The 12,735-nt window shown below is 36.9% G+C and overlaps 2 protein-coding genes across 8 annotated transcripts in view; one reads left to right on the top strand and one right to left on the bottom strand.

Annotated features, from left to right (window-relative positions):
- Positions 1-10,781: 10,781 nt before the first annotated feature.
- FANCF (FA complementation group F) lies at positions 10,782-12,583 on the bottom strand. Its single transcript, XM_004263925.4, has one exon. It carries the CDS (start codon positions 12,456-12,458, stop codon positions 11,379-11,381), a length of 1,080 nt encoding a protein of 359 aa, XP_004263973.1. The 5' UTR covers positions 12,459-12,583; the 3' UTR covers positions 10,782-11,378.
- The window catches only part of GAS2 (growth arrest specific 2), a 159,550-nt gene continuing 159,311 nt past the window's right edge, over positions 12,497-12,735 (top strand). For 2 of the 7 annotated variants that reach the window (XM_049713497.1, XM_049713501.1), the window contains exon 1: positions 12,497-12,618. The gene's annotated coding sequence lies outside the window, so the exon portion shown is untranslated. The remainder of the gene's footprint in view (positions 12,619-12,735) is intronic. The other 5 variants (XM_049713503.1, XM_049713498.1, XM_033409507.2 and 2 more) reach the window with 4 other exon arrangements.

Here is a 12,735-nt window from a genome sequence, read left to right as displayed (position 1 = left end):
TGAACAATTAAGGAGGATAAAATATCCAATATCGATCTACATATATATCTCTATACCTCACATATTGCTTTCCAGATGTATTTTTTAAGAAATATGAAATTTGGTTCATAACATAAAAATATATACGTTAAATAAATTGGTTTGTATCATTTTAGTGCATCAAATCATAGTCTGACATATTAGTAGCTTACTGAATAAATAAATGAGTAAAATTTTGCAACACAAATATCAAACTGAAAGGATATATATAAAAAGTGAGGAACATTTTTGTAGTGATAAACAAATTTGCCTCTAAAATAAATTTATTTTAAATATTGATGTGTAAAACCCAAATATCAAATATATGCCTGACATTGAGATTATTATAGACTTCATTCAGAATGTGATAATGCTATTTGTATTATATGTATAAATATAAAATATAAACTGATTATTCACATTTTATATCCCTATGCTTACTTCTGAATTACTGCATCTAAAATGTTCCTAAGATTTAAGTCCTGGTCATTCATGATATAAAAGGATAAAACCACAATAAGACTTTAAAACACTGCAAGCTCTTTTGAACTCAAACCTTTACCCCAATATTAAGAGTAATGAAGCTTCAAGAGACAGTTGTATACACATTAATTATTGTAATTATTCAAGCTACTTTCCCTTAGGGCTACCATATTTCTAAGCCAAAAGTGTATTCTTGGTCCACCATGACAATTAGCATCTGATAAATGATGCTACTGCCACACTTCTAATGTAGAGATTGATCATTTCCAATTAAGTTCTGAGAGAAATCAATGGTTTCTTCCTAGAGCATTTGCATTAACTAATTTATGTTAATATGAATACCTTATATCCACAATTTGCTAGGGAAGATTGGCCATTCTATTTATAAACTGGTTACTAATTTAGAGCTTCAGTATACTATTTCAGAGCTCAAAAAAATGCATAAAAGAGCTATAACTGGGTAACTTAACCACAGCAACTAAATCTTGACCTTGATGAATGTTGATCCAACTCATATGCAGCAAAGAAGTTTTGGAAGATTCTTCCGTTTGATTGATTGTAGTTTGGAAATGTTACCATATATTGGGGAACCCACTCTCATTGTTTGGATTTATATTGTACTTCATGTAGCCACTACTAAATTTATGTATACTTCTTAAAGATATGACCCAAAGGGTGATGCTCTAATCAAATGTTTGCTCCAGTCCTATACATTCATAAATAGGTACCAACTACATAATATATGCCAGTATACTGTGAGGGCCTTGGACGTTCAAGCAAAACAGCTTTGTCCTTACTGAACTTATACTCTAGTAGAAAAGACAGACACACATGAACAACACAACTATATTTAATAGGAAAATGGGTGGTCTGAAGGAAAATAACAGAGTGAAACATATCTAGATAGAGACATTATGGTGAGAGAATGAAATTAAGCTGAGAAATGAAGGACTGGGTGAGAACATTCTTGTCTGAAGGAATAATGTAAGCAAAGTTTCTAAGACAGGAAAAAGATCAGCCTATCTACTCCAAGAACTGAAAGAATTCCTGTACTGCTGGAGTGTATAGAAATTGGCTTAATATAGAAGAGCTTATGACTGAAAACAAACAGAAGGTGAAATATGTGGGTATAGATGCTAGTATAGGTAGATGCAGTTGTAAAAGTCTGTGTAAGTTCTCTGCCATTGACTTTAAATTTCTCAGAGAACATGACTGAGAGTTGACTACTTGAGCTGTTAGGTGGAGTATAGATTGTAAGAGGTGCAAAAAAGCAAGCAGAGAAACCAGCTAATGGCAGAGATGTGATAGATGGGTGAATATACGAATTATCAGCCAAACCAGGGCATTTTAGAGAATGAAAAAAGATACTGTACTTGTATTAATTATGCCAGGACAACAGGCATAACCCAAATCTGTCCTGGGAAAACAAGAATCTATGGTCACCCTATCCTATATTAGGGTAATGAGTACAAATTTAGATAAGGGGAAATGTACTGGTAAATTGGATATGAGGGTTAGGAGAGAGAAAGTATTCAAGAATAACTCCCAGGCTTCTGGCTATTTACGGAGAAATATAGGGGGATAAGCAGGCTTTTGGGGGATATGAAGAATTCTGTTTTGCATATATTTTGTTTGAGAGGCTTGTGAAACATTTAAGTGAGGATATTCATCCTGAAGCTCTGATGAGAGCTCTGGGTTGCAGATGTAAATTGGGCGGTTGAAAGCATACAGGTAGTATTTAAAACTGTGGAAAAGAGATGAGATCACCTGGGATGAGAGCACACATGAAAGAGAAGGCAGACTGTTAAACTCTGAGAAATCCTGGGAAAGATTGATTAGGGGAGGAGGAACCAGAAAATCAGACTGAGAAAAAATAGCTAGAAATGTAAGAGGAAACCAGGATAGAGCAGTGTCACACAAGTTCTGAGAATCGAAGTTCAAGCCTAGTTTCAAAAAGAAGAAAGTGGTCAAAATGTCTAATGTTACTGAGAGGTCAAGTAACTTGAGATCAGAAAGGTGTCCTTCGAATATGGGATCATAGGGATGATTTGTGACCTTGACAAGACTTCTTAAAGGGGAGTATTGAGGGCAAAAGTTAGGTCTGTCTGGGTTAAAGGGAAAATGAGGACTTCCACTTTCGGCAAAGCTGTGACTGTATGTTCAGTAAGACCCAACTGCTATAAACATTTAGATTCTCAATAATATATGCTTCTAATGCTTTGTTGAAATTTTAGGAAATAAAGGAAATTTCCAGGCTTTCACCACCAAACATATATCTCTTCAAAAACAGAGAGGTGTGAGTATTATGCAAATCAGATTTGGAAACTATGCTTTGAGCAAGCCACAATGTAGGGAAATTGAAGCCAAACCTCTTGCATTAAGCCAGGAATCTTGCCAAAGTGGCCTAGGTTACAGGTGTTCACTATTTCTGACAGGAACTATTGAAAATGCCATCATGGGGAAAGAATACCCTATTTAGATATCTAGGTTTCCATAGATTAAATCAAATAAATGGGAACTCACAATATATGTACAGAAGTATGTAAAGAAACAAATCACCATGAGTGAGAATCACAGAAACAGCAAACAGTTTTAAATCCCCAGGGACTTCAGGTTTTGAAGTTATTACTACAGAATATAAAATAACAATGTAAAAAAATGGAATCACAAAAAATAAACATATAATATGAGATTATAAAAGATGATCAGGCAGGCTTGAGGGGAACAAAAAACAAATAAAACTTTTAGGAAAAAAATATTGTTGAAATTAAAAACCTAATGGATTGCTTAAACACCAGATAAATAAGAGGGAATTAACAAGAATATACCAATACATTTACTAAGGTTATAGGCAAAGTTGATGTGGCAACTACACCTCAAAACAGTGATTTGGATAAGAGAGTAGGGTAGAGAGAGAAGTATTTCTATCCCATATAATAAGACAAATGAGGCAAGTGGGCTCTGTTCTGCCACCCTGAACATGTGGCCACATCTTTTTGTCTGCAGCAGTTGTTCCAATCTTTCTCAGCGGTGTGATTCAAGGTAGTCTTCAGCACCACAATGACTTTCCAGCTAATTTCAAGAGACAAACAGAGCATTAAGGGAAAATGATTTCATATGTCAGGAGTGTGAACCCTCAGTTGTGCATATCAATTCCTCTTATTCACAAATGGTCAAAATCTAGTGTTATGGCCACATGTAAATAACTGCAAGAGAGACAGGGAAATTTACTCTCTAGCTGGGTGGCCACTTCTAGCTGAAATTTGGGGCTGAGATATTATTACTAAAATGAAGATAGGGAAATATATCCTAGGAGGTAACAGCAGTTTCCACACCAGCATAGAGTGGTAAGGAGATAAAAACTATGAAAGAGAGGTTGTAGGATATAAGGGTAGTATGAGAGGATCTAATACAGGCCTGATCAGAGTCACAGGAGACATTAGAAAAAGTGGAGGAAGGGAAACATTAGAATAAAACTGGACAGAGAAAAACACAACTCCACAGATAAATGAAATACAACACATAACAAGTAAGAAAAAAAGAGAAATTCACAATTAGATATGTTATAGTGGCTGCAGATACTGAAGCAAGGACTATCTCAAAAGAAACCAGAAAGAGATCACTTAGAAAAAACTATGAGAAGACTGACAACAGCTTTCTGAATATCAACAATGGAAAACAGAAAAGTGAATTACTATCTTTAACATGTTAACCTAGAATCCTGTACACAGCAAAATTATCTTCTAAGAACACTGACAAAATAAAAATATTTTTAGATAAAAACTAAGAGACCATTTAGAGACCTTCTTCAGGGGAACTTCTAAAAAAAAATAATAAACTGATCCCAGGGGAAATGTCTGAGGAGCAATGGGAAACAAAAATTTTAAACATGTAGGTAAATCAAAACACACTTGTTGGGCTTCCCTGGTGGCGCAGTGGTTGAGAGTCTGCCTGCCGATGCAGGGGACACGGGTTCGTGCCCCAGTCTGGGAAGATCCCACATGCCGCGGAACAGCTGGGCCCGTGAGCCACGGCCGCTGAGCCTGTGCGTCCGGAGCCTGTGCTCCGCAACGGGAGAGACCACAACAGTGAGAGGCCCGCCGTACCGAAAACAACAACAACAACAAAAAACACACTTGTCCAAAAAAAACCCCAGAAAACAAAAAAAACACACTTGTCTGTATAAAATATTAATTAAAGTGTTCTAATTTGTTGGAAATTTTCTTGTAAAGAACAAAACTAAAAATGAATAAATTAATAACTTGTGAGTTGGGAGATGAGATCAGGGTTAAAGGTTTCTAAGGCCCACTGTATTGTTAGAAAGGGAAATAAAGATTTCGAACTAATTTTAGATATTTTTAAGTTAAGTGTGGTAAAAGTTTCAAGAGGAAAAGCTTAGGTATAGAATATAGCATCTCAAATTAGCAGAGGGAGAAGTGGAATAGGAAGACAAAAAAAATTCAGGAAATTAAAAAGAACTGAGAAAGAAAATTAAGCAGAAAAGTCAAGACAAATATCAATAGAAAGCACAAAGTAGGGTAACAGAAAAAAGTCCAGTCATATTAATAATGATAATAATAATAGGAAAAAGATTTTAAAGCAGAAAATGTCATTACAAAATAAAAAGTTCAATTCATTAAGATGATATAACAATTCTGAATTTGCCTGCATATCATGAAATTGCTCAAAATATATAAAACGATAATTGATAAAATTTCTTGAACCAAGATCATAGTGGGGAATTTTTTTAAATTGAAGTATAGTTGATTCACAATGTATTAGTTTCTGGTGTTCAGCAGTGATTCAGTTATACATATACATATTCTTTTTCATATTCTTTTTCATATTCTTTTCCATTATGGTTTATTACAGGATATGGAATATAGTTCCCTGTGCTATATGATAGGGGACCTTGTTGTTTATACATTCTAGTCTCAAACATACCAATCCAACCCTCCCCACCCCACAACCACAAGTCTCTTCTCTATGTCTATGAGTCTGCTTCTGTTTCATAGATATGCTCGTGTCATATTTTAGATTCCACATATAAGTGATATCATGTGGTATTTGTCTTTCTCCTTCTGACTTACTTCACTTAGTATGATAATCTCTAGGTCCACCCATGTAGTTGCAAATGGCATTATTTCTTTTTTTTTTTATAGCTGAGTAATACTCCATCTCATCTTCTTTATTCATTCATCTGTTGATGAACATTTAGGTTGTTTCCATGTCTTGGCTATTGTAAATAGTGCTGCTATGAACATAGGGGTGCATACATCTTTTCAAATTGTAGTTTTGTCTGGATATATGCCCAGGACTTGGATTGCTGGATCATATGGCAACTCTGTTTTTAGTTTTTTGAGGAACCTCCATAGTGTTATCCACAGTGGCTGCACCAGTTTACATTCCCACCAGCAGTGTAGGAGGGTTCCCTTTTCTCCACACCATCCCCAGCATTTGTTATTTGTAGCCTTTTTAATGTTGGCTATTCTGACCAGTGTGAAGTGGGGCCTCACTGTAGTTTTGATTTGCGTTTCTTTAATAATATTGAGTATCTTTTCATGTACCTATTGGCCATCTGTATGTCTTCTTTGGAGAAATGTCTATTTAGGTCTTCTGCCCACTTTTTTTTTTTTTTTTGCGGTATGTGAGCTTCTCACTGTTGTGGCCTCTCCCGTTGTGGAGTACAGGCTCCAGAAACACAGGCTCAGTGGCCATGGTTCACGGGCCTAGCCGCTCCGCGGCATGTGGGATCTTCCCGGACTGGGGCACGAACCCGTGTCCCCTGCATCGGCAGGCAGACTCTCAACCGCTGCGCCACCAGGGAAGCCCATTCTGCCCATTTTTTGATTTGGTTTTTTGTTATTGAGTTTTATGAGCTATTTGTATAATTTGGAAATTAAGCCCTTGTCAGTCACATAGTTTGCAAATATTTTCTCCCAGTCCGTAGGTTCTCTTTTCATTTTGTTTATGGTTTCCTTCGATGTGCAAAAGCTTGTAAGTTTGATTAGGTCTCATTTGCTAATTTTTGCTTTTGTTTCTATTGCCTTGGGAGACTGACCTAAGAAAACACTGGTATAATTTATGTCAGAGAATGTCTTGCCTATGTTCTATTCTAGGAGTTTTATGGTGTCATGTCTTATATGTAAGTCTTTAAGCCACTTTGAGTTTATTTTTGTGTATGGTGAGAAGGTGTGTTCTACTTTCATTGATTTACATGAAGCTGTCCAACTTTCCCAACATAGTGGGGAATTTCAGCACTGCTCCCTCACTTTTTTGATAGGACAAACAGAAAAGGAGTAGTAAATATGCAGAATAATTTTTTTAAAGTTTACAAAGTTAATTTAAAATATATATGTAGAAATGTGTGTCCCCAAATTAGAGAAAACACATTCTTTTCAAGTACATGCAGCACATTTATAAAAACTGACCACTTATTTGGACAATAAACCAAGTATCAATAAATATCAAAGATTCAGTATCATATAAACTACATTTTCTGACAAAAATAAATTAATTTGGAAAAAATAACAAAAAGATTATTTTAAGAATATTTATCCATTGAGGAATTTAAAAAACAATTTTAAGTAATCCATAGATTATAGAAGAAATCATTGTGGAAACTAAGCTATAAATACTTAGAACTGAATGATAATGAAAATGTTAAATATCAAAACAAGAGACTTGCAGTGAAAGCAAAATTTAAAGGGCAATTTAAATACTTATATAATAAAAAAAGTTACAAATGAGCTAAATGACTTTGCTTAAGAACTGAGGAAGGAACAGCAGAATAAAAGCAAAGAAGAAAATAAATAAAATAAGAACATAGATTTTTGAAATAGAAAAAGTGATATAATAAACTTAATTCACTGGGAAAAATTATGTAATAGATAACACTTGGGAAGACAAATCAAGAAAAGCTAAGACAAAGAGGAAAAAAAGGAATAAAAATGAAACAGAATTGTAGGTGTGTTAGTGATAAAAAGGTAGGAAAACACTAGTGATAAAAAAGGTAAGAAACAACTTTGTTCCAATAGCCATAAAGAAATTGAAATTGTAGTTAAGTCATTCAATTAAAAAAAAATCAGGTTCGGATTGTATTACAGAATAATTCTATAAGACTCCCAAGGAATTGTTCATTCCAATTTTATAAAACTCTCACAGACAATAAGAAAAAGAGTAGTCTCTAATTCATTCTATATGGCCAGTAAAATACTGAATTCAAACAAAAGTATATAAGAATAAAAAATTACAGGTCAATCTCACTCATGAACTCAGAATCAAAAATCTAAATAAAATATAAGCTGAATTGAACAGAATATTAAAAATTTAATACATTTGACTGAGCATCTCTGAAAAGCAACAACAAATTATCATTAGAAAAGTTAACATAATAAAAGAAAAAGAGGGAATTCCCTGGTTGTCCAGTGGTTAGGACTTGGCGCTTTCACTACCACAGGCCTGGATTCTATCCCTGGTCAGGGAACTAAGATCCTGCAAGCCACGTATGTGGGCAAAAAAAAAAAATAAAAAAGAAAAAGAAAAGAAAAAAGACCTCAACATTTTCATCTCATTAAACATAGGAAAAGCATTTAACTAGCATTTATTGAGGACTTACTTTCTAATAAGTACATATTTTCCTTTATTTTTAAAGACTAAACATAAAAATATTTGATAACTTGATAAAATCTAGAGATGTTATATACATTAATTACAGGTATGGAAATAGCAGACACGTGACCAAAAGATGGATAGGAATACACAAAAATGAAAATAGTGCCAAGGCGATAGGGTATTCCTTTGTTACCATATTATTTATCCAATAAAAGTGTATTAAAATATTAAACTCCTCATTTTATTTCAAATTTATTTTAATGGTCAAATCTTAATGATGAGTCTCAGTTCTTATTACACCTTCAGGTATGGTTGCTTTTCATAAATACTAATTCATTGTGTGAATCATATTTTACATTTATTTATGTTTATCAATTTAGAGAAAATAGATGAATCGGCCTGTTTATAATTTCTGACATCATTTTCATATGCATTATCATTTTATCTTTTAATTGTGCTAAGCAGTTCAAAAGGGTGGAATTTTTCAGTTTCATAGATAAATGAACTCTGATTCCTACAGTGAAATAACTAGGTAAAAGTTATAGTAGTAGATAATAACCCAAATTGAAACCATATTTGATAAATATAATTTCTCCCATGTGCCAGTCCCTGTTAGAGTATACATTGATGATACAGACATTTAAAATTTTTTAATACAGTATTGGTTTTCAAATCAGCAATCTACCTCCCTAGAAAAGATTTGTGGTGTGAATGTAAGTTAGAAAAGATCCATATCCTTGGTGACCTTACCACTCAAGAGTCATATAAATACTGGACAAATCACTACCTGTAGTCACAACTCCTTAATAAAACTTGAAGTTCACAGCACATTATCCTGTCTTACAGTTATATTAAGAGGTTCTGCTAAGATGATTTAATTGCAAAACTTTGTATACTGTATGACACCATACAAATGCATAGCCTTATTTATGTACTCAAAGCCAAATCTTACACATTTTCCATTGGAATCAGAACCTTAATAAGCAGCCAGCACATGGACAACAGCATGTAGATTTAAAACATTCTAATATACTCAATAAATATACACTCAGTCCAAGGAAAGTTTTCAGAAAGCATTGAGATATTTGTCCTCAACTAATACTAACAAAAAACAACAGGCACATGCAGTCATTTTATCTGCTGGCTCATAAGAATCTTGAATTTACTTATTCAATTTCCCATTTCTTCCTCTCATTTTTTCTCTCTTCCTATAGATTCAGAGTGATAGTAAGATTTCTATATTCAATAACACCTCTTCAAGTCTTTAACTTTGTTTAAAACAAGATAAAGAATACAGATTAAGAGGAATTCCCTGCTGGTCCAGTAGTTAGGACTCGGGACTTTCACTGCTGGGCCCAGGTTCGATCCCTCCTCTGGGAATTAAGATCCCGCAAGCTACGTGGCATAGTCAAAAAAAGAAAAAAAAATTTTACTGTTGTTAAGAATATAGATTAAGGTTCTAATCCTGGCTTCATTTATTCAAACATTTGGAGTATCTACCACATGCCAGGCACTGTGCTAGGCTCTGGGGGAAAAAAATAACAGACTGGCTTCTGCTCTCATGTTGCTTATTTTCTGTGTGCCCTTGGGCATTGTAGTTAATCTTCTTTAGCTTGTATCTTGATTTATAACAATACAGTCTTGATGTGAAGATTAAATATGGTTATCTATGCAATGAACATAGCATGGAGCCTAAAATAAGATATGGTGAGTATAAAAATAGATTAAAAATTTTTTTTTTACTGAAGTCTATAACAATTTTTACCATTTTATCTTGAAAAAGAGTGTGCAATGTTGCAGCAGAAATAGGGAAATAAGTTTACAAACTGTCATTCTTTAAAGCTAAAGGTTAGGGTTATGGGACTTAGGTTTATGGGTCAATATTATGACTTGTGTGGGCAGAACTCTTCATTGGGTTATGCTTCCCGAAAAAAGACTTTCAGATAACTAACAGAAGGAATTGCCTTTCTTCCTGCATTAATGGCAAATTAAATCTAAAAGATGGTCTACATGGATTAGAGCTAGAAAAAGGAATCAAACCACAGGAAATACAAACTTGCTTGTGTTAACCCAGGATCATCTGGAAAAGTGTACTTGCTAGCAGAACAGTAGTTTACTTCAGGTTTCACTATAGAATAAAAAATTCTACAAGATTATACAACTCCTTTTGCTCTAATTCCATTTCTGGAATTAGAAGAATCTTGCAACCAACTAACTTGGTTATGGAAAAAAAAATCTTGATGAACAGAAAGTTATATTCCCCCTAATAAAAATGAATAAATCATTCTTAAGTTTGGTGATTGGCAATCACTCTGCTGGTAGTGGAGCATCTGGGTAAACTCACAAAATTAGGTTCCTACACACACTAAACAAATATTCTAAACTGTCCCCATAGGGCAGCTAACAAGAACAAAGTGGGAGAATTTGACTATTTTAGTCTCAACACTTCATTCAACATGAGGCAACGGTAACACCAAGGTTGTGATTTATTAACCTAGTCAACGGCGGAAGCAGCACTAATTCAGAAGTTTGTTTTCTTTTACCATCAAATGCTAAATTAATATCCAAAGGCATATATTTGTATTTACCATGCTGTAAAATTTTTTCTTAAGTCAATGCTTTAAATTACTGTATGATCTTTCAATGCACAGAAATGAGAAACAAAATTTCTGAATAACACAATTTTAATACATGTTGACACTGGTTAATTGGTTAGAACGTTAGGTTAACAAGGCCAAAGTCCAGGGTTTAAAGTCCAACTAGGCCAGTTGGCTTTCCAAACCATTTCTGACAGCACATGTTGTTGGTTAAAGAAATCACTTCTGGGGATTTAAAAAAAACCCAAGAAAAACCTGCAAAAGTAAGGCATTAATAATATTAAAAAAGGTGTCTTGTTTGTCACTTTAAAGCTGCATTTTCTTTGACAAGCACATATCTTTTCAACGTTATTAGAAATGCGCCTTCTAGAATGCAAACTATTAACTCCATGGCTTTAGGTAGGATACTTCCAATGTTACCTCCTCTAAACAGAAAATCCATGGCACTACAAGCCAGTTACTTACATATCTGTAATTAAGTTACAATTACACCTATTATATATTAGGACCTACAATAATATTTTGGACACATCAAAGTACAGGACATTTGGCGAGAACACTGGGATTTTAATTTTGTAAACCGTATATTCGATTGCTCAGTTACAGAACGTTGCCCATAGAGAACTGGGGCCTGGGCTGAGAACTTGTCTCTGCCCAAATGCAATATCACGCACTACTCCCAAGAGACAGCAACAGGTCTGTCCAGATGCTAAGACCAGGGACTTCGAAATCTCCATCTTGAGCCTTACAGGACTTCAGGGCAGTAAAAACTTCATCTTTCAGAGGTGGAGGGGCCTGACAGAGGCTTTGAAACCTGCTCAACAACTCCTCCCAGGGCACATCCTGGGATTCAGTTCCAATCCAAAGGCCTTTCTGAAGGCTGTAGTGCAGCTGTCGACCCCAGTCTGTTAGCAGGCCCAGATAGACCCGAGAGAGCTCTGGATGGCGCCCCGCCACCAAAGTTAAAAGCTCGGCTGGGAGGCTGCGGCAAAAAGCAACCATGACATCCGATTTCCCCAGAAGCCAGCGAAGCAGCTCTTGACCCTCCTCTCCCGGAGTTTTGGGGCTACCTAGTTTCAATTCCTCTTCTTGGTGCCGGGGAGACGACGGCGGCAGCAACAGCGCGGCCGCTACCACCTTCAGGAAGTTGTTCTGGGGCGAGCGCTCCCACAGGCTGCTGAGAAGCTTACCAGGGCCCCCTGCATCGGCCTCCCCCACCTCCTGCAGACGCCTCAGGAGCAGCTCCGCCTGGGTCTTCATCAGTGGGTCCTCCTGAAGGGCCGGGTTCTCTCCATAGGCGTTGAAGCGCAGCATGTGAAGAGCGGCCCGGCGACGGGCGAGGCGGGCCAGGCTGCCTTGGAGCGACTCCTCCTCGGCGTCCGGGACGCCAGGGCCGGGAAAGAGCTGCTGCAGCAGGTAGTGAAAGGAGGCATCCCCGAGGGCCGGGTTCGCCAGCAGTCGCAGGGACAGCAGCTGGTCGCAGAGCCCCAAGGCCTGGAAGTTCGCCAACCCCGGGGCTGGAGCAGGCCCAGAGTCGCCCTGCTGCTTCCACTGGTTTTGCAGTCGCCGCTCCAGCGCCTTGCTAATGCGGGCATGGCGGCCAAAGCGTTTGTGGATGTGGCGCAGGTAGCGAGCCCACTGTAGGGCCCTGCGCACGGTCACGGGGTCCCAGGTGCTGACGTGGGTCGTGCGGGAGACAGCCAGAACCTCGGAGAACCGCTCCAGGTGCTGCAAGAGCGGTTCCATTGAGCGCGCTAGAGCCTTACTTCCGCCTTCACCTTGGAGCTACTCTCTGCGTGCTTGATTGGCGTGTTGGTGAAACGATACGCGTCTCTGCAACGCTATTGGGTAAAATCCCTGTCAATCTGACAGCGGCTTTAATCCGGGTACCTGCACTCCGAAAAATGTAAGCCCCGGGAAAGTGCTCTTGGTTTTACTTTTGCCGTAGCTATCGAGGAGGCTCAACGGGAGGGAGAATAAAGGGAGGGCTAGGATTAGAGAATTCCCGGAGCCACGTGGGAGA

The sequence above is a fragment of the Orcinus orca genome, chromosome 8 (assembly GCF_937001465.1).
Source record: "Orcinus orca chromosome 8, mOrcOrc1.1, whole genome shotgun sequence".
Lineage (NCBI taxonomy): Eukaryota > Metazoa > Chordata > Mammalia > Artiodactyla > Delphinidae > Orcinus > Orcinus orca.
This window is presented reverse-complemented; position numbering and strand designations above follow the sequence as displayed.

Coding starts and splice junctions, on each gene's coding strand:
- FANCF (XM_004263925.4), bottom strand. CDS start 12,458: ATGGAACCGCTCTTGCAGCACCTGGAGCGGTTCTCCGAGGTTCTGGCT.